The sequence below is a fragment of the Danio rerio genome, chromosome 19, assembly GCF_052040795.2.
Source record: "Danio rerio strain M-AB ecotype USA chromosome 19, GRCz13ab, whole genome shotgun sequence".
Classification (NCBI taxonomy): domain Eukaryota; kingdom Metazoa; phylum Chordata; class Actinopteri; order Cypriniformes; family Danionidae; genus Danio; species Danio rerio.
Window position 1 is genome coordinate 24,007,862 of NC_141039.2, and position 27,475 is coordinate 24,035,336.

A 27,475-nucleotide genomic window follows, 5' to 3' on the forward strand; every position below is an offset into this window, starting at 1 on the left:
ACATTATGGGACACATTTGCCGCTCTCCAGAAATGTATATAGAGGTATGTTTTCAGAATGAGCCTGGATTGCAAATCTATAAAGTGATTTGAGTGTTCATATAAGTGATTTATAAATGTAATGAATTATAAATTATTATTAATATTAAGCCAATACTCTAAATCAGGTAAGTATGACATGCAAAATGTCCAAGTGGACCGGATTAAGAACAACTAGTTATCCTGTCACTGCAGATCTACATGAATCAAAGTAAAGTATTGTTTAAATGTCAACTCTGTGTATTACGTGCGTTAATAATAATAATAATAATAATAATAATAATAATAATAATAATAATAATAATAATAAACGTCCAAAGTTCATCTTTAGTTTCTGGGAAATACGCACTGTCAAGCTATTTAAACGTACTTTTTCCTTTCGGAATTTTAAATGAGAACACACTGCTTAATTATTTATACAGTTTATACATAAAAACATAATAAAATAGTGCACAAGCACCCTCTCCATGGGAGTGGGTAGAGCTAAATATCCATTTTGGGGCATATGTTTCACTAAACACATAAGACAGAATTTTCTACTAGTCATTCTAGACAGATTCTAGATGTTTACATTTACTTTAATTATACATTTTTAAAATGATTTTATACAAACAAATGCCTTTTAGAAAATATTAATAGTAAACAAGACCTCTTTTGATCACTACTATACATTTAGTGTGCTTTATTACAAACTTTTGTGATTCATTAAAATAATTTGTGTGATTCACAAAACAAATAATTTATATACAAAAATTAAACATGCTTTTAAATCATCATCACTACCGCATTTTTGTTTTATTTTTTTTTATGAAAAACATTTGGTTGAACATGTTTATATATATATATATATATATATATATATATATATATATATACAAATTAGTGCCAACAATATTGTAATTCTAAATAACTAAACTTGACCCCTTCTGACCTGTAAATGCATAATACTCAAAAGGGGTCTAATGGAAAGTAATAAGTGATAAACAAAAGGAGAGGGGCCGCTAAAAATGAAAGATGTGCTTTTCCCATGTCCATGTAAGAGGATGGGTGAGTAAGGCTGGGGAATTGGTGTCTCGGTGACGTGCGCACAGGCAATATTTTATTGCAGAGGCAGAACAGTTCTTCTCCACCTAGCGCGCGCTCAAAACGCACGAAGAGCACCTGCTGATGAAAACATGAATCTGTGAGCGCTGTCAGTACGAGAAATCAAAAGGATTATCGATATCATCATAAACTTTAACAGGTTAACATGAAAAAAGTATGAAAAGAATATTAATTTTGTGATGCGCGTAAATGAGCACATTCTACTTAAACCCCGTTGCTGATGCTGCTGCTGCTGGACTCCAGTAAACTTTACAGGATTTTCAGCCTCCTCTGAAAAATCAATAACCCAAGGAAATTAACTGCAGAAGACTTCCTTTTCACGACGAAGCATCAAAATAAGCTCACGCTGAAGATGGGCACCCAAAACAACAGTGATTTGGACAGACCTAGAAGCAACATAGACTTAGAAGCACCTGAAAAAAACCTATTTGGCATCGGCACAGACAACTTAGTCACGCTTCTGATTTTCGGACTCATATTTACTCTTGGCGTCCTTGGAAACTCTCTGGTGATCACCGTTCTGGCTCAACGCAAACCCGGACAGCAACGAAGCACCACCAACATCTTCATCCTCAACCTCAGCGTGGCAGATCTGTCCTACCTGCTCTTCTGCATCCCTTTTCAGTCCACAGTCTACATGTTGCCCACATGGATCTTGGGCGCCTTTATTTGCAAGTTCATCCATTACTTTTTCACCGTGTCCATGCTCGTAAGCATCTTCACCTTATCAGCCATGTCGGTGGACAGGTACATCGCCATAGTGCATTGCAGAAAGTCTTCGTCCATTCGAGTTGCGAGGCATGCGCTGATCGGGGTGCTGGTCATATGGGTGCTCTCTTTCGCCATGGCCACTCCGGTCGCCTACTATCAGGGCATCGTGGAAAGTGAGGACAACAGCACGTTTTGCTGGGAAGTGTGGCCAGATCACGACAGGAGAAAAATCTATGTGGTCTGCACTTTTGTTTTTGGATATGTGCTGCCGCTGATTCTGATTTCTTTCTGTTATGCCAAGGTTGGTGGATTGCCTTTAATTGTAGCTCGATAATGTAAAGTTTTGATCCTTATTCATGCAAAATATGGATAGTTTATAGTCTATTAAACAAGTCACTGGAAAAAAAAAGATGCTTAAGTAGGCTAATTGAGAAGCAGGAATCCTTTTTTGCCGAGCTCCTAAAAATAATCTTTGTACTTGTTTACATATTTACATTATATTTTATAGGATTTTCTTTCGATAAAAGTTTCAAGAATCTGTTAAGTTATGTTTTATGTTCATTTTATTCCACTGTTTTATTTGACCTGAACAAAATGTCTTCTAGGTCCTGTTTATTTGATGCCTTTATCACATAGCAACAAAATGTAATCCTGCATTAATATTTTAACTCATATGAATATGTATTATTAAAAATAAATTAATAATAATAATAACAATAATAATAATAATAATAATAGAGTTTCCCAGCTTGCAGCTGAAAGGAATTTGCTGTGTAAAACCTTTTTCTAGATAAGTTGGGGTTAATTCCACTGTGGCGACCCCTGATGAATAAAGGGACTAAGCCAAAGAAAAATAAATTAATAAAAAAAAAATAATAATAATAATAATAATAATAATAATAATAATCATAATCATCATAATAATACAATTATAGTTTAAACTATTTTGATCTATTGTTATTTAAAAAAACAAAATCACTTTTTTATGTACACTTTTAACATTTTATATGAAAAATGCAATACTTTTTCTTAAACGAGAGGGAGAGAGAGAGAGAGAGGGAGAGAGATAGAATTGTGTGCAAATAATTGTAGGCTAGCAGTATCTACCTTATTTTTAACATAAGAGTGGGCGTATCCATTTTGTATACAAGACTTCTGGTGTCACTCCTTTCATTTATGTTAACACAAAGCAGCTCATTTTATTGCCTGATATTGCAAAAAAAATATATATATGCCTTTTTACAATATTATAATATATTGTCATAAACGCAAATTGATTTCTAGTATGAAGAGTTTTACAATTTATTACACCTTTATTTTTTTATTGCAGCCCTAATAAACCAGAAGTCTCACACACATTTTACAGAAAATAGTTCATTTCTGCATCACAAATTATAATGTGAATATTAAGAAACCTTTGCCCCATTTCATTTTTATTTCAAACCATTATGTGCCTATTTGTTCTCAGGTCCTCAATCATTTACATAAAAAGTTAAGAAACGTCTCCAAAAAGTCAGAGGCCTCAAAAAAGAAGGTAAGAAAAGTTAAATGTATTTGTTTCAGATATGTTTAATTACAAATTTATTTTGTTATATATTTATATACAGCTGGGAAAATAAGCATTGAACAAACTTTAGTGATTTAGTCAACATTTTTCTCAGAAATCATATCTCTAAAGCTGCTGTTGACTTAAATTGTTCCCTGGATAATGGTAACAAGCAAATAAATCCATACATGCAAAGAAAACAAACCTATTTAGTTGACAAATTAAGTTATGCGTAATAAAATTAAATGAAAAAGTATTGAATGCATGAAGAAAGGGAGAAGTAGAATGGAAGTAAAAGCCCTGACAGCAGCAGAAATCCCTCAGTAGTTTTTCAGCAACCCTCTGCCCTTCAATCCAACATCTACATTACCAGGATGATGAAGATGAAACCAGAGTGGACATTTCATTGTTACAAAATGTAAATAATTTATCAGATTTTTTTATTTTGTTTTATTTTTATGTTTATATTATTTGGGTTTTTACCAAAATCTTGTTCAATTCCATGCCAACAGCTCCTTTAGAAAAAAATATTCCCTGGAAAATACAAGACATGTTTAATACTTATTTTCGCTGCTGTATATTTACATTTTAATATTAATTGTTGATCCATATATAATGTTGTTAATAACCAAAAGAGATCAGTAAAAACTTGTTCCTCCCTCTCTTTTTTAGACAGCTCAGACTGTTCTGGTGGTGGTGGTGGTGTTCTGCCTGTCCTGGCTGCCTCATCACGTGGTGCACCTGTGGGTTGAGTTTGGCTCCTTTCCCCTGAACCAGGCATCATTTGTGCTTCGCGTGGCGGCTCATTGTCTGGCTTACAGCAACTCGTCTGTTAATCCAGTTATTTATGCGTTCCTATCAGAGAACTTCAGGCAGGCCTATAAGCAGGTGTTTCGCTGTCAGGTGGCTTCTGAGTGCCCTACAAATGAAGCCAGAGAAATGAAGAGCAAGACAGAGGCAGCACCATCCACCAACTGCACCACTGTGTAATCCATATACACTATAATTCTCGATGGCTTTAAGTCTTCAGTAGAAGGCAAAGGGGTAGTTCCATGTAAAATTATACTTTAAATGATAAACATGGTTATGTTTTAATTGGTATGATCTTGAAGGATTGGGCGGTTGACTTTTAAGGGCTTTTGTCATCATAAAAAGAGCATTTGCTGTGTGCTTCAGTCTTGATGATGCATTTTCTCAGAGCGCAATCGAGACCTTACTTGGTACTTGCTGTGAAGCTGTAGTGATGTATGGCCTGTAAATATGTGCAATCAAAAAAAGTGTGGGAGTAAGAGTGAGTTTATGGGGTATGTTTTTTTTTTTTTTTTTGCTTCAGGGAAAACAGGAAATATAATCAATCTTGAGCCATGTTATAATAGAAAAATGCTGTATTATTAAATTATAATTGGAACATTTTGTTTATATACGTTGTTTTAAGTAATCTATTTACAATTTGTGCTGTTGTGTGTGTTTATTCACCCGTTTCGAATGCTGTCACTTGATTGAATGTGCGTTAAAAGTTTTTATCAGCTGATAGATATTGGCTTGCAGGGGCCTTCTGTGCCTACTGTCATCCATCCACATGGTTAATCAGCTATACTAATAGAGAAGACTCCAGATACAGATCTGTTTTTACATTACTGTGATGGTCGGGTTTAGGGTTGGGGAAGGGGTAGACATTAACAAAATACAATTAATGGGAAATGTAATAAATAATATAAATAATTCTCGTTAAATTCCAGGTGCAGCCATATGTTATCTATAGCTTTTTAATGTGGATGGATGATAACAGCCATCTGAGCCTACTAGTTGGTGCAGAAGGCCCCTACTGGCCCAGATAACCACTGATAACATCCATTCAATCGAGTGATAACTTTCAAATCAACTGGCTTATTAGTTTCTCAGCCAATACCGGTATATTATTATTAAGTGATATCCATAAATAGTTTATCAAAATGATTAACCCCTTCTGTGTTTTTTTTTTTTCCTTTTTCAAATATTTTGTTTTAAAAATTACTTTTAATAGAGCAGGGATTTTTTTACAGTATTCCGATAATATTATTTTTTCAACTAGAATAAATAAGTTATATATATATATATATATATATATATATATATATATATATATATATATATATATATATATATATATATATATATATATATATATATATATATATATATATATATAATTTATGCCTAATTAATCTAGTTAAGCCTTTAAATTGCATCTTAAATGGAATACTATCCTAAAAAATATTTTGTAGAATATTATGTACTGCCAACATGGCAAAAAATTAAGATTTTGAGATGAAGAAATGAGTTTTCAAAACTATAAAGTTTAAAAATGTCTTAAAAATGTATTTAATTATATATATATATATATATATATATATATATATATATATATATATATATATATATATATATATATATTTTTTTTTTTTTTTTTTTTTTTTTTTTTTTTTTTTTTTTATCTGTGTTAAAGAGACATTGGCAAAAATATATACAATATATAGAGGGGGGGGGAGGGAATAATAATTCTGATTCTAACTGTATATACTGATAGTTTAGGGGTTCTATCTTTTATTCCTTTAAAAAAATGACAATTATATCCATAATTTTAAAAGAAATGCACATAACGCTTCAAACACATCTTAAAGGAACAAAAATTTAAACATAATTTTAAGTAAATCAATTCTACATTTACTTTAACTCAGGGTCATCCTAAACCCCAAGTAAATAGAATCCTGGGTTACCATGTTTCACTGCACCCGCTTTGAATATTATCACTCGATTGAATGGGCGTTCCTCATTCTTAATCAGCTATACTAATAAGACTCCAGATCCAGATCTGTTTTACATTTATGTGACGATTGGGTTTAGAGTTGGCTTAGGGATAGATGTTAAAAAAAATACAGTCAATGGGACATTTATTAAACAATATAAATAATTCTTGTTAACTTCCAGCCACAGCCAGTTGTAATCTATAGGTAGTTTATCATGTGGATGGATGATAACAGGCTTCTGAGCCTACTAGTAAACACAGAAGGCCCCTACTGGCCCATATCTATCGGCTGATGACCACTGATAATAGCCATTCAATGGAGTGATAATAATCAAGTCGGCTGGTTTATTAGTTTCTCATCTAATAGTAATTTATTATTCTTCAGAGTTATATCCACCAATAGTTTGTCAAAATTATTAACGCTTCAAATATTTCCCAAATTATGTTTTACATACAGGAATTTTTCAGTTAAATTTTTTTTCTTCTGAAGAAAGTCTTATTTGTTTAAATTCAGCTTTTTAGTTTAACTCAGTTTTAAATCTTTCTAAAACCGTTTTTAAGGTCAATATTATTAGCCCCCTTAAGCTATATATGTTTTTTTTTCTGTTGTCTACAAAACAAACTATCGTTATTCAATGATTTGCCTAATTGCTTTAACTTGCCTAACTAATCTTTTTAAGCCTTTAAATTGCATTTTAAACTGATTATATCTTGAAAAATATCTAGCAAAATATTGTATACTGTCATCGTACGAAGATAAAGTCTTGAAAAAAATCTTCTCTCCGTTAAAGGGGAAAATATATATGCAGGAGGGCTAATAATTTCAAGTAGTATATATTGATAGTTCAGGGGTTTTATAATGGACTCCTTTTTTTTTAATAATAATAATAATATCCAGAATTTTAAAAGACATAAAACGCATCTTAAAATTCTGTATTTACTTTTTAGGACTTTTCACACTTGAAATCGATAACTCTGGGCCATCTTAAACCCCAAATAAATGGAATTCATGGGTATTTGTAATCACGTTTCAGGCTCATTCTGTTTACGCACCCCTATATACATTTCTTGAGAGGGAAAAATAAGTCGCCTGATTTTTACCAAATTTTCAGATTTTACCACATTCTCACTCTGTTGTTTAATTGTTTATTTTATTTTTTAGATTTTGTTGTTGTTTTACCTGATTTTTGGAACGGTCTCAAGTCTGCCGACCCACATGTTGAGCTATACCAACCAAACTAGTAACAGCGGAAAAGCCGTTCATATGGAGGTAAGTGGTCAGCCGGTAAGCGAGAAAAAGAATGGTGTCATACCGCCCCGTAGTATTTGTTTTAAAGATGAAATGCAGCCATTCGTACTTCTGGCTACATAATTCGCAATCTCCAGAAATGTACATAGGGCTACGTTTTCAGAATGAGCCAATGTTGCAACTAACAGATGTTTCATACTGTACATTCCTTAACCCTGGGTTAAAATTCTTATTTGCATATTTGTGGTGTCATTGTTGCTGATTGGATGAAAAGCAGGCAGCAGTTTTTGGAAATGTCTTAAGTTTGAAGAACTTCATGTTACTCCTGATATTTACAACACATTTTGTTTTGTGACATGATGTACTCCTCACTGCTTAATTTCTGATTGGCTGTTTCTGTTGCCAAGCATCCAGCAGCAAGAACCAAACACTTCTCTTTTAATGTATTTACTAACATGACTAATCATGAACAATATTCATAACTAATACATTACTCGGCAAAACGGTGGCTCAGTGGTTAGCACTGTCGCCTAACAGCAAGAAGGTCACTGGTTCGGGTCCAGGCTGGGCCAGTTGGCATTTCTGTGAGGAGTTTGCATGTTCTCCCCGTGTTCATGTGGGTTTCCTCCAGGTGCTCCAATTTCCCCTACAGTCCAAAGACATGCGGCATAGGTGAATTGAATAAACTAAATTGGCTGTAGTGTATGTGTGTGAATGAGTGTGTATGGATGTTCCCCAGTACTGGGTTGCTGCTGATAGATAGGTCATACGCTGTGTAAAACATATGCTTGATAAGTTAGGAGTTCATTCCACTGTGGTGACCCCTCATGACTTAAAGGGACTAAGCCGCAAAGAAAATGAATGAATGAATAAACAATACTCATGGCTTATACTAATGACTAATCATGAACAATACTAATACAGCTTAGTTCAGCATTTACTAATGCAGCATTAAGTAATGTCTTTACATGCTTATTAACATTACTTAATGAACTAAAAATTTACTTTATTTTCAAAAAGATGATGAAATACTGTAATAAAGTTATTGTTCATTGTATGTTCATGTTATTAAATACATTAATGACTATTAACTCATATAATCTTATTGTAAATTGTCACAGACACAGATTATTGTAAAGTGTTAAGTCTTGGAAATGTTACATATTTACATATTTTGCACATAATGTACCATATCACACATTAAATAATCAATTAATAGTTTTATATTAATATTCTGGCCTATTTTATGTTATATGCAACATTATAAACATTTTTATTTTTAATATAGAGTTTAAGTCAGAATTATTAGACCCCCTTTGATTTATTATTATTTTTTTTTCTGTTTTAAATATTTCCCAAATGATGTTTAACAGCAAGGAAATTTTCACAGTATGTCTGATAATATTTTTTTCTTTTGGTGAAAGTCTTATTTGTTTTATTTTGGCAAGAATAAAACCAGTTTTATTTTTTTTTAAACACAATTTTAAGATAAAAATTATTAGCCCCTTTAAGCTATATATATATATTTTAACAGTCTACAGAATTATCCATCGTTATACAATAACTTGCCTAATTACCCTAACCTGCCTAGTTAATCTAGTTAAGCCTTTAAATGTCACTTTAAGCTGTATAGAAATGTCTTAAAAATATCTAATCAAATATTATTTACTGTCATCATGGCAAAGATCAAATAATTCAGTTGTTAGTGTTTAGTTATTAAAACTATTAGATTTAGAAATGTGTTGAAACAAAATCTTCTCTCCGTTTAACAGAAACTGTGGAAAAATAAACAATGGGGATAATAATTTAGGGGGGCTAATAATTCTGACTTGAACTGTATACACTCAAAATACAGCCGATTTGAATGTTATCACGCGATTGAATGGGCATTATCAGTGGTTATCAGCTGATAGATATGAGCAAGTAGGGGCCTTCTGCTCCAATACTAGTAGGCTCAGACAGCTTATTATGTTATCATCCACGTGGTAATCAGTTATAGATCACATACGACTGCAGACAGAAGTTAACAAGAATTATTTGTATTAATTACTACATTTCCCATTAATTGTATTTTATTAACGTCTACCCCAACCTTAAACCCAACCACCACAGTAATGTTAAAACAGATCTGGATCTGGAGTCTTATTAGTATTAACCATGTGGATAGATGATAACAGCCTTTTGAGCCTGCAGATGCAGAAGGCCCCTACTGGCCTGTATCTATCAGCTGATGACCACTAAAATGCCCATTCAATTGTGATAACATTTGAAGTGTGTGCAAATAATGACTTTTGCGGCATTACTTACTTAAAAATGAGTTAACACAATAAAAAAAGTTTTAATTTAAGAAAGCTTAACTGTTTTATGTTCAATCCACCTAAATTTGTAAAAAAAAAAAAAAAAAAAAAAAAAAAAAAGATTAAGTTAACTTAAACGACTTGTTTTGAGACCATATGAAAGAATTGTGTGGAACCCTGATTTTTTTTACAGTGTATTAAATACAAATTTAAAGATTGTTATCTTGAAAATATTCCATATTTTGTATATCACAAGTTTATGTACAGTACATTTTACATGCATCATGCATCCTATAAAAGCTTCACATGTTTATGAAACTTGCGTTGTTGTCAGATATACCTGGTAATGCCACAGTCATTCTAGTAAATCCCCTTCCATCGCATAATATGCCTTATACCATGAACCAACCACTTGTAGTTTATTGAAGGGACTTTATGTTAGGATTAAAATTCATAAGTGTCCTTAACAATAATGGAAACACAGAAGCTCAAGTTAAATGCGGTGCATTAAGAGCACAATAAAAATGTTTTTTTTTTAAATCCAATTATAAGACACTACACTGTCCCAGGGTCACGAAAAGAGGCTATGTTTAGCTCCACACTTCAACAAGAGACCTGACAAGATTACCTTTGTGCAAATGCACCTGAATTACTGATAATGGAAAATAAGAAGGTCATACAAGGCAGCACCTTCATGAATTTAGATGAGTAAGGAACAAGGATTATTAGCATCTAACATTACAGGCAAATTGATGCATATATATATATATGTATTTTATTATCATGTGTATTCATGACGTGTAGTAAAGTTCATGTTACAAAAAAAAAAAAGAGTTTCTGTCTCAAAAGTATCCTGCTTTTGGTCGTCATGGAGACACATGCTGTGTGTGAGTGAGTCCTGCAGTCTCTGGCTTTAGAGTCAGAAGCACGAGTTCTAATTCTCCATCATTGGTCTCTGTTTGTGTGTGTGTGTGTGTGTGTGTGTGTGTGTGTGTGTGTGTGTGTGTGTGTGTGTGTGTGTGTGTATGTGTGTGTGTGTGTGTGTGTGTGTGTGTGTGTGTGTGTGTGTGTGTGTGTATGTGTGTGTGTGTGTGTGTGTGGGCGTGTGCGTGTGTGTGTGTGTGCGTGTGTGATGGGTCACTGTGATCCACAAAAACATTTACTTCTGGAAGCTTCTTTCCAATATTGGACCACTGCAGTTCAGAAAAATTTGTCTTGACATGCTGAAATTCAATATTACAAGTTTTGCAATTATGATCATGTACAATAATGGGCAGTTTTAATAACCTTGATTAATTATTTTAAATGATCTATAACGTGCCCAGTACATTGATCGAGACTGTACTGAGTATTTATAGGATTACTGCTTAACACTTTCTGTAAGGCTCAGTTTGTTAACAAGTAAACATTTATTAAACAAGACAATACATTTATTAATCTTAGGTTAGGTTTAAATAACAAACCTATAGTAAAATAAAATAAAGTTTAATAACCAATTAACCCAAACGTCTATGAATGCAAAAAAAAAAAAAAACAAGATAAAAAATTTTGAAAACTATACATATATATTTAAGTTCAACAGAAAAAATAAACTGTTTTGGGAGATTTTTTTGTTGTACTTTTGTTTACTAATGAGCCCTTGTAGGTTGCAAACTTTATAATCATTTTGCAGTTTACAGGTAATTAAATGGTTTGGTTGGTAATGGTTTACTCTGAACCTCACTTTTTTATATGGCCTAATATATACTTATTTTTGTTATTAATATAATAAAAGCTTCAACAATTGTTAGATTGTTGTGTATTACTCCACCCTCATAGAGTGACAGCAGTAAAAAAAAAAAACTCACAAAAGTTTGACAAATATTGCAGCTGTTGGACAACATAGTGTACTTTTAGGGCTTTTTAGGCAAGAATGTAGCTGTTTAGATTGCATCTATGCAGATTATTTTTTAAGGACAGTGCCTATTTTAAATATTTATAAATTCAGCCTGTCGGCATCCAGTCTGTCATTTAGCAGAGCAAAGACGGTTGATGTTGTCCATCTATAAGATGGACACAGAAATCGCATAATAAGCCCTTAGAGGAGAAAATATTGGACGCATTTTCAAATTATTGAAATGTATTTTACAGCTGATCAAAGCATTTTAAAATTGAAGAGTGACATTCTAAGTCGATCTCTCTCTTTTGTAGGTTGTAGTGCTGTATTTATACCATAGTAATTGTAGTGTATTGAGTGTGAGACGGGACTCGCATATCAGGAATATGTTTATTTTGTGTTGGCCACTCTTTGAATAACCCTGAATTACTTTTTGGTTGGCCATTTGTTTGTTTCTAATGAGTCTCCTGGTTTCATTACTGCAGACTAGTTCAGTAAAAAGACAGAAGAAATGTCCGCATGTGTTAAACATTTTTCCTCATCGCAAACACAACACTAATCTGGTAGTGATTGATTTGGCTTTTTCTGGGTTAATTATTGTGATCTCCCAATTGCAACAGAGAAATACTGGGAAATGACTTTAGACTAGTGGCATTTTTAGCCATATAATCTTAAAACATGAGCAAAATCACGTTTTGTCATCATTTTAGACATTACAATAGAGAATCATTCACATACCAGCTCTAATGTGACGTTTGAATCAGCAATGGTTTCTACTGTTCTGACTGTCAGCTGCAGATGTGAATGATTGGCAGAAGAAAGTAGTTCCTCATACAAAAGCATTTTTAGACTCTCATTGTTTAGTTTCTTTTTTTATATATACGATTATGCAGTTGAACTGTTGAACTCGTAGCAGTGCGATATGTCTGTATATCGTCACTGGTGGGCTACTAAAGGGGGTCGCACACCGGATGCATAGCTTGGTACACACACTGGCGCCTGTCCATGGTGCCCAGGTATGACTCAGGACACTGTTCTTATATCTGAATAGTTTCATGATAAATAACACTCGAATGTGCACGTCTGGTATGCAATACTTACAACTGTTATGTGCACTCTTATAAGGTATTATAAGGTAATATATAGATATTGCATGTATATATATATATATATATATATATATATATATATATATATATATATATATATATATATATATATATATATGTATATATATACAGTTGAAGTCAGAATTATTAGCCCTCCTTTGATTTTTTTTTTCTTATTTCAATATTTTCTAAATGATGTTTACCAGAGCAAGGAAATTTTCACAGTATGTCTGATAATTTTTTTTTTCTTCTAAAGAGAGTCTTATTTGTTTTATTTCTGCTACACTAAAAGCAGTTGTAATTTTTTAGAAGCCATTTTAAGGAAAAATTTATAAGCCCCTTTGAGCTATTTTTTTCCGATAGTCTACAGAACAAACCATCATTATACAATAACTTGCCCAATTACCCTAATCTACCTAGTTAACCCAATTAACCTGGTTAAGCCTTGAAAAAAAAAAAAAAAAAAAAAAAAAATATATATATATATATATATATATATATATATATATATATATATATATATATATATATATATATATATATATAAACTGAAAAAAAACAACAACTGTAATTTTAAGGTTTAAACCAAATGTGTGTATGTATGTATGTATATATATATATATATATATATATATATATATATATATATATATATATATATACTGTATATATATATATATATATATATATATATATATATATATATATATATATATATATATATATATATATATATATATATATATATACTGTATATATATATATATATATATATATATATATATATATATATATATATATATATATATATATATATATATATATGTCAGGGTTCTGCCACTCTGGTCTTGTAAATTCTTGTTTTAGTGGCAGAGCTCGGACACTACCCATGTCTGGTCCTGTTTCTGTCTCTGTGTGCGCGCGCGCCGTTGTGGGTGTACGCAGAGTGTGCGCGCTCCTGCTTGACGCGGCCGTGCGCGCGTTCTGCGTCCCTCAGACGCGTGCGCTCTTGTACTCGTGTTTGTGTTTGTCTGTCAGCAGCGTGGTGTTTCATTCCCAGCGTCTCAGTCTTGTTGGTTTCGGTTTTGGTCGGCGCTGGGATGAAGCATGCACGCTGCGTGTGTGAGCGCACGGTGAGTGTTTTCATTCATCGTGTGCTCGTGTCTTGCGTCTTTTGTCAAAGCACGTGGCTCGGTGTTTACATTGTGGTCACGTGCTTTTGTCGTGTGCTTCAGTGTTGTGTTATGTGAGCGCATGGCTTGTATTGTCTCTCTGTGTCATGCGCTCGGCCGTCTATTGTCTAGTCCCACCCTCCTTGTTTACTCATTATTAGTTTGTCATGTTCACCTGTGTGTCAATTTACTTTTTGCTTTATAACCCCCCTCATGTTTTCAGTCCTTTGCCAGTTTGTCGTCGTTATAGTTTCCTGTCTTGTTGTGTCCAGCCCTGTCTTGTCCTGCCAGTCCTGCCAGTCCAGTCAAGTTTGTTTGTTCGTTTATTTGTTTTATTAGTGTTTTCCCCCTCGGGGTTGTTTGTTTTGCCGTTTTGTTTTTACTTTATTATTAATAAAACCCTTATTTGTTGCAATTGAGTCCTCGCTCCTTTTCCCCTCACCCGACCATGACAGTACGAACTGGCCATTAGAGAACTCAGCAACTATGGGTTTATTTCTTCGCCCAGCTCTCTCCCACAAGAAGCTCCAGGATCAATCCCTTGCCAGGAGACTGCAGGAATGTCACCAGAACAGTCGTCCATTTGGTGTGTACGCTGAAGGCCTCCTTGAGGCAGTGTTGGGGCTTGGATTCAATGAGAAGACCCTCATCCATCTCTTCCTGGCAGGATTGGATGAGCCTCTTGATTGGGAGGAGCTGGGTGATTTAAAGGAATGGACTTATTGGGAGGTGGTTGAATACACCTGCCTGAGGAAGGAGAGGGAGATCCTGGAGGGGGAAGGGAGCCCTCTCACCACCACCAGCACCACCTCCCAGTCCATGTCCTCCCCCCAAGGGTTAACCCGCACCCAGAAGCGGAGATTGAAGAGGAAGGCCTCTTCAGCCAAGATGGCTCCAGCCCCTGAGCGCCCTCAAGTGTCGGCTCCAGCCCCTGAGCGCCCTCCAGTGTCGGCTCCAGCCCCTGAGCGCCCTCCAGTGTCGGATCCAGCCCCTGAGCGCCCTCCAGTGTCGGCTCCAGCCCCTGAGCGCCCTCCAGTGTCGGCTCCAGCCCCTGAGCGCCCTCCAGTGTCGGCTCCAGCCCCTGAGCGCTCTCCAGTGTCGGCTCCAGCCCCTGAGCGCCCTCCAGTGTCGGCTCCAGCCCCTGAGCGCCCTCCAGTGTCGGCTCCAGCCCCTGAGCGCAGCTCAGTGCCGGTCCCAGTCCGGCTCCTTGCCCTGCCGGCACCACCCAGACGTCTTGCCCTGCCGGCCCCAGCCCGGCTCCTTGCCCTGCCGGCATCAACCAGACGTCTAGCCCTGCCGGCACCAGCCCAGCTCCTTGCCCTGCCGGCGACACCCAGACGTCTTGCCCAGCTGGCGACACCCAGACGTCTTGCCCAGCCGGCCCCAGCCCGGCTCCCTGCCCTGCCGGCGCCACCCAGACATCTTGCCCAGCCGGCCCCAGCCCGGCTCCTTGCCCTGCCGGTGCCACCCAGACGTCTTGCCCTGCCGGCATCAACCAGACGTCTAGCCCTGCCGGCACCAGCCCAGCTCCTTGCCTTGCCGGCGCCACCCAGACGTCTTGCCCTGCCGGCGCCACCCAGACGTCTTGCCCTGCCGGCGCCACCCAGACGTCTTGCCCAGCCGGCCACAACCCGGCTCCTTGCCCTGCCGGCGCCTCCCAGACGCCTTGCCCTGCCGGCGCCTCCCAGACGCCTTGCCCTGCCGGCACCTCCCAGACGCCTTGCCCTGCCGGTTCCCCTCTGCTCTCCAGCCCTGCCGGTTCCCCTCTGGCCTCCAGCCCTGCCGGCTCCCCTCTGGCCTCCAGCCCTGCCGGCTCCCCTCTGGTCTCCAGCCCTGCCGGCACCCCTCTGGTCTCCAGCCCTGCCGCTTCTAGCCCAGCCGGCTCCCCACCGACCTCCTGCCTTGTCTCCCCTGATAGACTCTCCCTGGGTCGTCCCTCCTGCTCCTCCCTGGTGTTCTCTCCCTCCACCCTGGACGGACCCTCCGGCTCCACCCTGGTTCCCTGCCGGAGCCCCCGACCTGCAGAACCCACCCTGGACTGTCCCTCCTGATCCTCCCTGGTCTTGCCCTCCCATCCTTCCCTTGTTTGTCTTGTTGGGTCTGGCTTGGCTCCCCTCCCTTCCCCCCTTCATGTCGTCTTGCCTGTTCACCTGCCTGTCTTGTGTTTGTTGATGTTGCCTGTTTTGTTGTCTTGTGGTGTTTCTTGTCTGTCTTGTACCTTGTTGGATGTTCCCTTTAGGGACGCCAGGTGGGGGGCTAGTGTCAGGGTTCTGCCACTCTGGTCTTGTAAATTCTTGTTTTGGTGGCAGAGCTCGGACACTACCCATGTCTGGTCCTGTTTCTGTCTCTGTGTGCGCGCGCGCCGTCGTGGGTGTCGCAGAGTGTGCGCACTCCTGCTTGACGCGGCCGTGCGCGCGTACTGCGTCCCTCAGACGCGTGCGCTCTTGTACTCGTGTTTGTGTTCGTCTGTCAGCAGCGTGGTGTTTCATTCCCAGCGTCTCAGTCTTGTTGGTTTCGGTTTTGGTCGGCGCTGGGATGAAGCATGCACGCTGCGTGTGTGAGTGCACGGTGAGTGTTTTCATTCATCATGTGCTCGTGTCTTGCGTCTTTTGTCAAAGCACGTGGCTCGGTGTTTACATTGTGGTCACGTGCTTTTGTCGTGTGCTTCAGTGTTGTGTTATGTGAGCGCATGGCTTGTATTGTCTCTCTGTGTCATGCGCTCGGCCGTCTATTGTCTAGTCCCACCCTCCTTGTTTACTCATTATTAGTTTGTCATGTTCACCTGTGTGTCAATTTACTTTTTGCTTTATAACCCCCCTCATGTTTTCAGTCCTTTGCCAGTTCGTCGTCGATAGTTTCCTGTCTTGTTGTGTCCAGCCGTGTCTTGTCCTGCCAGTCCAGTAAAGTTTGTTTGTTCGTTTATATTTGTTTTATTAGTTTTCCCCCTCGTCATTGTTTGTTTTGCCTTTTTGTTTTTACTTTATTATTAATAAAACCCTTATTTGTTGCAATTGAGTCCTCGCTCCTTTTCCCCTCACCCGACCATGACATATATATATATATATACATACATACATGCATGCATAGATACATACATACATACATACATATATATATATTATACAGATGATGTATTTTTTATGGATATATATAAACTGTAAAAAATCCGTAATTTAACAGTTTATGTACACCAGCTGGAGTGCCGGAAAAAAAAAAAGTAAAGTAACAGCCATCAAAAAACAGAAATTTACTGTAAAAAAAAAAAAAATAGAATAAATAACAGAGTCTGAATTACTGAATTGAATTACCATTATTGCACAGTACATTTTTGTAATTTAACGGCTATGGTTTAAACCTTAAAATTACAGTTGTTTTTTTTTTTTTTTCAGTTAATATATATATATATATATATATATATATATATATATATATATATATATATATATATATATATATATATATATATATATATATATATATATCCATAAAAAATCTATCATCTGTATAATTAGATGATTAATTGTTGGTAAAAACTTTCATTAAAAAAATAGAACTACTTAATGTTTTATTACCCTCTTTTTGGACTAAATGCATGCATCTGTGGATTAAAATGTAACAGATATTTTAGTAGGTCTGCTTAATAGATCTTTGAAGAGGCACAGTGTTTTCTGTTATGATAAAACATATAATTGTGAATGGATTTACATGTTAATATTAATCAGTAAAAAAAAAATCCCACACTTTCCTGCAGTATCGTTTGTGAAAAAAAAATGTGAGCAGAGTAGAAAGCGCAATCTTGAAAATACAAAAAAAAATTAATAAATAAAAATAGGCGTAGAGTACCAGGATGACCTTCTACTTCCACTGAGATTCTGAAGTGTGCAATTGATGGACACTTTACTATCCCATGAGGCCATGGAAAAGGATTTTTCAATGGAAGTGAGGTGACGCAGCTGACATTGGTAGAACTTCCTATAATGACAACACTGGTGGATGTAGAGTGCTGAATGTCATTCATACTACCCATATTCACATTTTATAGATTCAGAATTGAAAAAATCCAAATTGAACCAAAACAAACAATTACAATTGGTTAAAGATTGGCAGGGAAAATTGCGTCAACCAGCAGAACTTGGGAATTAAAAAAATTATTTATCTGTGTCTATTAGTTTCTGCACAAAGTACCTATCAGATTAGCTATTAAACAATACAGAAAATGACCAATTTGGACTCAGAGCAAAGTGTAGCTGCTTTTGTAGCCTGTGCCTTTAAATGCAAATAAGCTACCACCGTTGCAATCTTTGGTTCGGAAGACCCATCCCTCACTGACAATGGTCCAGAATTATCCCATGATGAGCTCATTTGTCCTATTTTGACTGCTGTTCCATCATAAATAGTGAAAATAACCCATCGAAAAAAGCTGTAAGACCAAGCGGAATCCTATGTCTGGTATACTGTTTTGGTGTGACTTCAAATAATTAGTTTTGGCCAATGCTAACAAATATTTGTCCAACATCCAGCTGTGCAAGAAAACACAAAATCTTATGTATAAGAAGCCTTGTTTTTGCCACTGTATTGTTTTTAAATTGAGAAATAATTTTACAGGTTACTTTTATTCTAAATCCTTTCATTATTTTGTATTGAAATGAAAATTCTGACTGAGGAAAATTGAACATGCTGGCCAGTTTGTTTTTTGCCTAATAAATGACAATAGGCTACAATTTCTAATTAAAAACTTCAATAGCTTCATTTTTTTCCTAATGATATATGGTATAATTGTTTGTATTTTAATTATTTTTTCATTTCTTTATTCTAAATCTTTAGGAAATATTTGGTACATCATAAAGTGAAGTAATGTGAAGTGAAGCAACAATTCAATTCAGCTAAATAAATTGTGCTTAAAATGCAGTATTTAAATCTCATCAAAAATAGGCAAATAACTGCAAAAAGGACTACATTTTGAGAAAAAAGAACCACTCATTTCACCAGGCTGGCTACGGACCCGATTCTCTGTTTTACAAACGTTAAAACTTGTAAAGCTCATTTCTTAAGGTGCAGCTGATCACAGAGATCTGGAACAGATCTTTTAATCCCAGTTTCGTTGCAAATTCTGTCTTGTGGACATGTTTATACGTGTCATTATGTAGACATGTTAATATGCAGCTGTCAATCAATTTGGTGGGCATGGAAACAGCGCTCCTACGTCATGTTGTGGTGGGCCTTAAAATTATTGGGATTTGGATCATATTTTAACACCAGAAAGTATTTAAAAAGAGACGTGCTGTGTTTATTCCACCCTGTTATGACTGTGTACACACTATACCAACACAGTTTTGTCCAAACAGCTTCCAACAGCTTCCACAGATGCCCTTTAATGTATGTGGAATTACAATATTTATTAATGTAAAATTATGAAAAAATACAACTTAGTTTCTGTAGATATTAATAAAAACAATTATGACTTTAAATTTTGGGTAACACTTTACAATAAGGTTCATTGGTTAATGCATTTACTAACATGAACTAATCATGAACAACACTTGTACAGCATTTATTAATCATAATTGAACATTTACTAATGCATTATTAACATCCAAGTCCATGCTTGTTAACATTAGTTAATGCACCATGAGTTAACATGAACTAACAATGAACTACTGTATTTTCATTAACTAATGTTAACTATATATATATATATATATATATATATATATATATATATATATATATATATATATATATATATATATATAGAGGGGGAAAAATGCACCATAGTAAAAATTCTGAGGATATTGTTGAACATTTATTTACTTATAATTAAAGTAAATTTTCAGTTTTAGTATTTATTTAAAATGAGACAAATCTACTTTTTAATTCCAGTTTAGGCTGCTTAAAATTTCAGTAAATCATGATGTAAAGCATGATGTACACTGTTAGACATTTCTGTAAATTACACAGTTATTTACTGTATTTCACCCAGTGTAATACTGCAAATTCCTTTTACGGTAAATAACTGTATTTACCGTTGCATTATGGGAATTTAGTGTGACGTCGAACAACATATACAGCGATGTACTGTATTTGTAAAAATTCGTGTATTATACTGTATTTTCCACAACTGCTTCAACGCCACCTTGCGGCGATTCGACTACTCTCCACCACATTTTGCCAGAGGACCCTGGAGCAATTCTGGAGGACAATTTATTAGTGTGCCTGAAGAACATGCTGGATTTAACAAACTTTACTCTGGTAAGCTGAGGCAGTGTTTCATTTTACAGAATGTTTTGTGGACGAGAATAGAACAAAGTAAAGTATAAAGTTGGCTATTATTATTTTCTCTGGCTTGGCGTTATTTCGCCCATTTGAGAAATATATCATATATTAAGATGTTACCTTTATTTAATTTATTACATTAACACTACTATTACTTTAAATAAGACTGTTTATGACTATTAGCCATTGTTCTCGTCATATCTTTTTATTTATTTACATAGGAACCGGTGTTGCAGCGGGTTTTGGTTTAGGAGGGAACCAGAGGTATGCAGACAGTTTTGGAGGACACTTAGCACGAGACAACGGTCCGGCAGAGAGTGTTTTCCCCCAGAAGAATATGAATGAAAGACCAACAAATAATCCAGGTAAAAGCGCGTCTGTCTGTGCTGACAACACTCGACATTGATTTGAGCACCTCTATTAGCATTTGTTTGCTCGGCAACATTGGCTGAAGCGATCTTAAAATGGTAATGTTAACTGTTAGCTAAACTGAGCTAAGTTCATACTGAATTGGACTCAAACTCATTTTAACGTGCAACGTTTAACTTATATTGATTTATACTATATATATTAGATGTTGTGAACTTATTTTTCTCTGGTTTAGAGTAACTTATAACGTTAGCTTGAGAAAATAACATCGCGACGTAACCTATAAGAACGTTAACGTAAATCTATAACGTTACAATATGCATAGAGGTAAAGTTGGTTTTATATTCGCACATTCGTTCATTTAAAAGACTCTATACTGTTTACCATGTTACTTTGAATATTCGATCAGAATTAGCATGCCAGTATGACTTGAAATCAACATTAACACTGTTTATTTGACCGTGAGCATGTTGTACTTTGATAGTCATTAGCTGCTAAAATGATTTCGCTATTTAGAGTTTGCAAATAATACTTTTATGAAATTAAATTATTAAGGGGGAAGTCTGAATCTGCTAATATAAAACCAATTTTACCTCTATGCATTATGCTAATAACCACCTTTTTGCTATTTATTGTTTGCTAATTATTTTTTTATCACAACTCTTGACATTTGGTTTAACATAATTGTTACCATTATATTTTTTTCTGTTTAGATATGGCACTGGCACAGCAGCAGGTTTTGTCTGAAGAAACAAACAGCATTTCAGAGGAACATCTTGATCAGCACAGCCTTATGCTTAAAAAATAAGCAAGACCAGTAAGCAACCAAGGTAAACAAATAAAAAAAAAAGTTGTGTGGAGGTTGTGGATTGTAGCATGGTATTCTTATCTGTATTTTTGGCTTTTTTATGGTCTCAATATAGAATACTGGGAGCCTGCCTGTGCAAACTGGACCTCATACAACAGTAAGTACTGTACATCTATTTGTTTCTCAATATATTAACGTTACTTTTAATACAAAATGTGTCACATGTTTAGTTGCTAGCTAAATAAAAAAATCTTTTCCCTTTTTTATTAAACCATTTAGTAGGTTTTTTTTTCATCTTTGTTTATAATATTTTTGAGCAGATTGAGGTCTGTCATGGGTCAGACATTTCAAAATACAATAATTAGTATTGGGATACATGCATTTGTCTATGTATTAAATGTCTTTTTCCCCATTTCATGTTGCCTAAATATTTTGTAATAAATAAAATAATACAATTTTTTGTATAAATAATTCCAGAGGATGAAACAAAATGCACAGCAACAACCAAAGTGAGCCAGAAGATAGCAGGAGAAGTAGTGAAGAGAATGACAACCATGAACAACAGTGAGTTATCCTTCTTTCACCAGCTAACTGAGAACTTGGATTAGGTGAGACACTCTCAATAGTTTTATCAGTATTCAGTCAGTTTTAGTTTATTAGGAATACATAAAACAAATAGTCTAATCTGTCCTGCAGTGAATCAACCCATCACAAATGCTACAATGTTTTTGTAAAACCTTGTTAGGGAAAAAAATAAACAGGACATTCTGGTTAGTTATCTTTTAAACATGGTAGTGAGCAGGTTATGAGCAGGAGCCAGTTGCTCAGTACCAGCTGAAAACTACCCCAACCTAGCTGCCATGCTTCAAAATAACTAACCAGTATATGATTTATTTTTTTTAAACAAGCTTCTTCTATGCTTATGTTAGTCTGTTTGTCCTTATCCAGAGTTCTTCATAATCCTGGACTGGGCCAAATCCTGACCAGATGCTGTGGTGGTCATGGAGGAGTGAATCCTAAAAGACACACGTGATCAATGAGTTTCCGCATTGATCCAATGGGCCAGCCTGACCACCCACTGGTGAACTTTCAAGCCTCTGGTGCCTAGACTGCGGCCTTGCACAAGTTTGGCTAGAGGAGAACTGGTCGTGCCCAACTGAGCCTGGTATCTCTCAAGGGATTTTATTCTACACTTTCGTCAGTTGGTGAAGTTTGTTCCATGCCACTGTCGCCACTGGATCACTTGGCTACGATTGGTGGATCGGTGGATTTGCTCTTCAGTGTTTGGACTTTCAGCAGTGACATTTACTGCTTCAATTCTGAAAACTGGAGCAGCTTCAATTTACAAGAACTTCTATGTTAAGCTGCTTTGACATCATTGATCAACATTGTAAAAGTGCAATAGAAATAAAGATGAATTGCATTTGAACATGTGAATTCAGACCTTGTTGAGCATTTGACACCAGAACTAGTAATATTTTAAAGTTGGGTTGTTTCTGAGTCGGCTAATAGTTACAAATATTTATTTTTCCAACAATATGCAATTCAGAAGTTTAAATTTTTATTGTACATGTATGTTCTAGTGCTTTGTGTAATTTATTTATTTTTAATCTGTTGATTTTAATGCTTAATGTAATTTTCACACATTTTCCTTAAATGCTTTAAGCATTATTAATGTTTTAAAGAATGGAATATTTTGTAATTGTGTCTGGTTTAATGTCAGTAGTACTTAGTACAATTGTTTTTTTTTTTTCTCAACAATATACAGGTCAGACACTTAAATTAGTTTTGTACATGTATGTTAATGTGCTTTGTCATTTTCAATGTTTTTTTTTCTTAAAATAAAATATTTTGAATGATTGAAATGTAATGTTTTTACACATTTTTAAGCTTGTTTTAAGCATCTCCAATGTTTTAAATAAAGAGTGTTTATTTTGTTAATATTTTGTAATTGTGTCTTTTTTAGGTCTATAGTATTAAAATAATATTAATAAAATTATATTATAAAATATTTAGGACAAAATTAAAAGGTTTACAGTAGCTAACTGTTAACTTAGGTTTTTACAGTAGTTAACCATTTTCAGACACTACGGTAACATACTGTAAACGGATTTACAGTTGTATACTGTAAATCTAAAATACAGTAACTTACTGGCAACAGTGTTGCCAGTAAGTTACTGTAAAAACCCTTTGAAATGTCTAACAGTGTACAGCATGAACATATTGCTATAGGACAATTTTAGGTATTTTATGCCAATTTGCATTTACACATTTATTTCGATTGGTGATTTATGAAAATCTGTTCTTTTATCCTAACTTCAGACAATTACTTTACAATTTTTGTATAAAACATAAATGGCATCTGTATAAATTCCATATTCACTACATAAAGTTAAGTAACAGCTTTTGGATTTTAGGCTTAGATTAAAATACACCCGCATGAAGCATAAAAGCATGTACAAAACATCAGTGGGTCAGAGGACACTGTAAATGATGCAGTAAGATTACAAAGGGATTTGCAAAAAAGGGGCTATTTTTCTGCAATGATGGGCTATTTGTGACTTTCAAGTACCTTCTTCTGACTACCATTTTTTAGGTTTGAAGATTTTCACCCCAGGCATTCTCGTGAGGGATTCATGTTGATTGCTGCATGAGTGTGTGTAAGAGCGAACGCAGTGTGTCTTTATGTAAGAGTTCACATAGCAAGGTCATTTCGGTTTTCAAGTGACACTATTTCTGGACATATAATGCATTACATTTATCATAGCATTTTATCCTTTGATTGGAATTAAACGTCACAGTCAATAAATCCTCTATCAGCAGTAAACATAAATAGGCCTATGCAGATAAAGACAAAATGATTAATTAAATTATTTTAATTAATTAAATGTATGTAAAAAATTAAGGGGGCAATGATATATGTATATACACACACACACACACACACACACACACACACACACACACACACACACACATATATATATGAAGAGTGCAGATGCAAAACTCTCTAAATCCATCAGACCTCTTTTCTTGTAAATGAGTACATCTGTCGAGTAAGTGGCGGTTCATTCCGCTGTGTTAACCCCAGATGAACCAGGGACTAAGCAGAAGCAAAATGAATGAATGAAATCTGTCAAGTGCATTAATCAAAAACATTAACATTGATATTAATTAAATCTTAACAATCTATTGTCATTTCTGATATTTGGGATTTGAATTTAATGTAAGTAGAGCAATGTAAACAAGTTTGTTAGGTTAAAATAATGCAGTGTAAAAACTCTGTGAAACATCAATATCTGTGCATTGTCCATTACTAAAAAAAAAACGATTATTTATTAAAATAATATAAATAAAAAGTTTTATAAATGCTTTTTATAAAAAGTTAAAGTTTTATACATTATATTTCTCTTTTGAAACATAGATTGGATTTGCAAATAAAACACAAGGTAGACTTACTGTGCAAAAAAGATAATGTCATTTATTCATCCTCACTATACTCAAGTCAAGATCTTGGTCTATTTTTGGACTTTTATTTCTCCTCATAGCATCCATGCTCAATACCCAAGCATTCACTCAATGTCATAATTAAATTTTTGGGTGGAAATCTAACCTCCATATATATATATATATATATATATATATATATATATATATATATATATATATATATATATATATATATATATATATATGTGTGTGTGTGTGTGTGTGTGTGTGTGTGTGTGTGTGTGTGTGTGTGTGTGTGTGTGTGTGTGTGTGTGTGTGTGTGTATATACAACCCCAAAATTTCCAAATTTACTTTTGAACAACTTTCACTGTTTTTTTTTTTTTTTTTTTTTTTTTTTGCAGACAATATGAACACAAAATATTTTATGTTTTGTTTGGTCAACTTCCGTTCCTTTGTAAATATACATTCTTCCCTGTCATTCAGACATTCCAAAAAAAGTTGGGAGTCTTGGGACATAAGCAATAATTATGATTTAGCACAAAAGCAGCACCAAGAAAGGTCTAGTCCTTCAGGAGCAAAGATGGGCCAAGGATCTCCAGTTTGTCAACAAATACATGAGGAAATGAATTGAAATGTTTAAAAACAATGTTCCTCAAAGAAAGATAGGAAGGCATTTGGATATTTCACCTTCAATAGTGCAGAACATAATTAAAAGATTCAAGGAAACTGAAGGAATTTCAGTCCGTAGAGGACATGCAGTGCAAGCCTAAGCTGATCTACTGTAATCTCTCAGGTGAGACTGCATTAAGAATCCTCGTTCATCTATAAGCAATAACACCACATGGTCTCAGGACTACTTTGGCAACCCTTCTCAATAAGAATCACAATACATACATCCCCAAATGCCAGTTAAAACTGTACCGTGCCAAAAGGAAGCCTGATGTTAACAGTGTCCAAAAGTGCCATCATCCTCTCTAGGCTTAGAGGCATCTGGGATGGACCGTGATCACACAGTGCAAGCATGTACGGTGGTGAGATGAATTGGTTTGTTCCAGACTGATTTTATGAGGAAACTTAACTAATTTACTATTTTTTTAAGTTTAATGGGTAATTTGTTAGAATTCGAAGGAGTTTAGTCATACAAAAATTAACCATTTTTAAAATGGAGGTGTGACACCCAACCATGCCCCTAAACCCCACCGTCACTGGGGGCTGCGCATATCATACTAAAATGTACAAATGAGATTATACAAATTCAGTAAAAAGTAGCCACTAAATCAAAAAGTTATGAATTGCTTTGAGATTTTGTTGGTATTTCAGGTATTTTTGGGGACAAATTAATGCTGTGTGCTACAGACCAAGAAGAAAAGGATCATGCAGACTGTTACCAGCAACAGCAAGTCCAAAGGCCAAGGTCTGTCTTGGTATTGGGTTGTGTTAGTGCCCATGGCAAGGGTTGCACTTCTATGATGGCAGCAAAAATGCTGAAAAGTACAAAGAGATTTTAGAGCACATTGTACTGCCTTCTTTTCCAGGGACACCCATGCATATCTCAAGACAATTAAAACACACACACACACACACACACACACACACACACACACACACACACACACACACACACACACACACACACACACACATTCTGCAAACATTACAAAGTTCTGGATGCAGAGTAAGAGGTAATTGATTGGCCTGTCTCCAGTCCTGACTGTCTCCAATAGAGAATGTGAAAATAGAAAATGTGACAATACCAATACTATACTGTTGCCCACTTTAAAACTTGTTTGTGGAAAGAATGGGACAAAATAACACCTGAAACATTTCATCACTTGGTGTCTTCAGTCCTTAAATGTCCCTTAAGTGTTGTGAAAAGGAATGGCAACATAAAGTGCTAAATGCTTCAAGGTTTCAACTTTTTTTTTTTAAATGTTTCAAGAACCCCAACTGCAATATGTGTTTATTTAAAAATATAAATAAATAAATGAATCATGGGAAACACATTAAGTAATGTGCTGTAGTATTGTTTGCAATAAAATACACGTCAAAGTAAATTTAAAAAGCACTACTTTTTTATTTGCATTTTCTACACCGTCACAACTATTTCTGATTTGAGGTTGTGTGTGGATACTGTATATAAAGTCAAAATTATTAGCCCTCCAGTTTTTCTTTTTCATATATTTCAAATGTTTACCAAATTATTTTTCACAGTGTTTACTTTAATATTTCTGTCTTCTAGAGCAAGATATATTTGTTTTTCAAGATATAATTTTAGCCAAAATAAAAGTCTTTCTAGAAAAATACAATAGGAAAATACTTTGTGGAAAATACTCTGTTAAACATTACCTGGTAAGTAAGCTTTATGAAAAAGAATATAAATTTCACATGATCTCATAATCATAATTAGTCTTTAGCTTTGTTGATTACACAAGTGGTTTGTTTGTTTTTGTGAACTAAATCTATGCTTATTTCAGGAAAACTCTATACTCATGCGATTACATACATACTATTTATATACTGCTTATAGTATTTACATACTATTTCTATACTGTTTATATAATTTGCCCACATTCTCACAGCACGAAAAAAAAAGCATTCAAAACGTGCTATACTATATTTTACCAGCAGAGGTCAGACTTGCACAGCATTTTAGTGGTTGCTTCAAATTATGTAAAAACCCCTCTAGA

At 35.2% G+C, this 27,475-nt stretch overlaps 1 protein-coding gene and 1 long non-coding RNA gene across 5 annotated transcripts; both read left to right on the forward strand.

Moving 5' to 3' along the window:
• The first annotated feature begins 819 nt into the window (after nt 1-819).
• Nucleotides 820-9,820, forward strand: galr1a (galanin receptor 1a). 3 transcript variants are annotated; one of them, XR_015516744.1, is made up of 4 exons: nt 820-2,154; nt 3,322-3,387; nt 4,072-5,187; nt 9,361-9,820. XR_015516744.1 is itself a non-coding variant. In XM_087295741.1 (3 exons), the coding sequence occupies exons 1-3, from the start codon at nt 1,495-1,497 to the stop codon at nt 4,387-4,389; spliced, it is 1,044 nt and encodes a 347-aa protein (XP_087151867.1). In that variant the 5' UTR covers nt 820-1,494; the 3' UTR covers nt 4,390-5,367. The 3 variants fall into 3 exon arrangements, 1 of the variants encoding a protein (XP_087151867.1); XR_015516745.1 differs by having other exon boundaries at nt 4,072-5,208; nt 9,627-9,819; XM_087295741.1 differs by lacking the exon at nt 9,361-9,820 and having other exon boundaries at nt 4,072-5,367.
• A 10,624-nt stretch (nt 9,821-20,444) lies between these two features.
• On the forward strand, nt 20,445-23,278 carry LOC137488508 (uncharacterized). Of its 2 annotated transcripts, none has more exons than XR_015516760.1 (5): nt 20,445-20,525; nt 21,243-21,359; nt 21,453-21,494; nt 21,815-21,945; nt 22,286-23,278. It is a non-coding gene; the product is annotated as an uncharacterized LOC137488508 (long non-coding RNA). The 2 variants fall into 2 exon arrangements; XR_015516759.1 differs by having other exon boundaries at nt 21,815-21,901.
• The last annotated feature ends 4,197 nt before the right edge of the window (nt 23,279-27,475 follow it).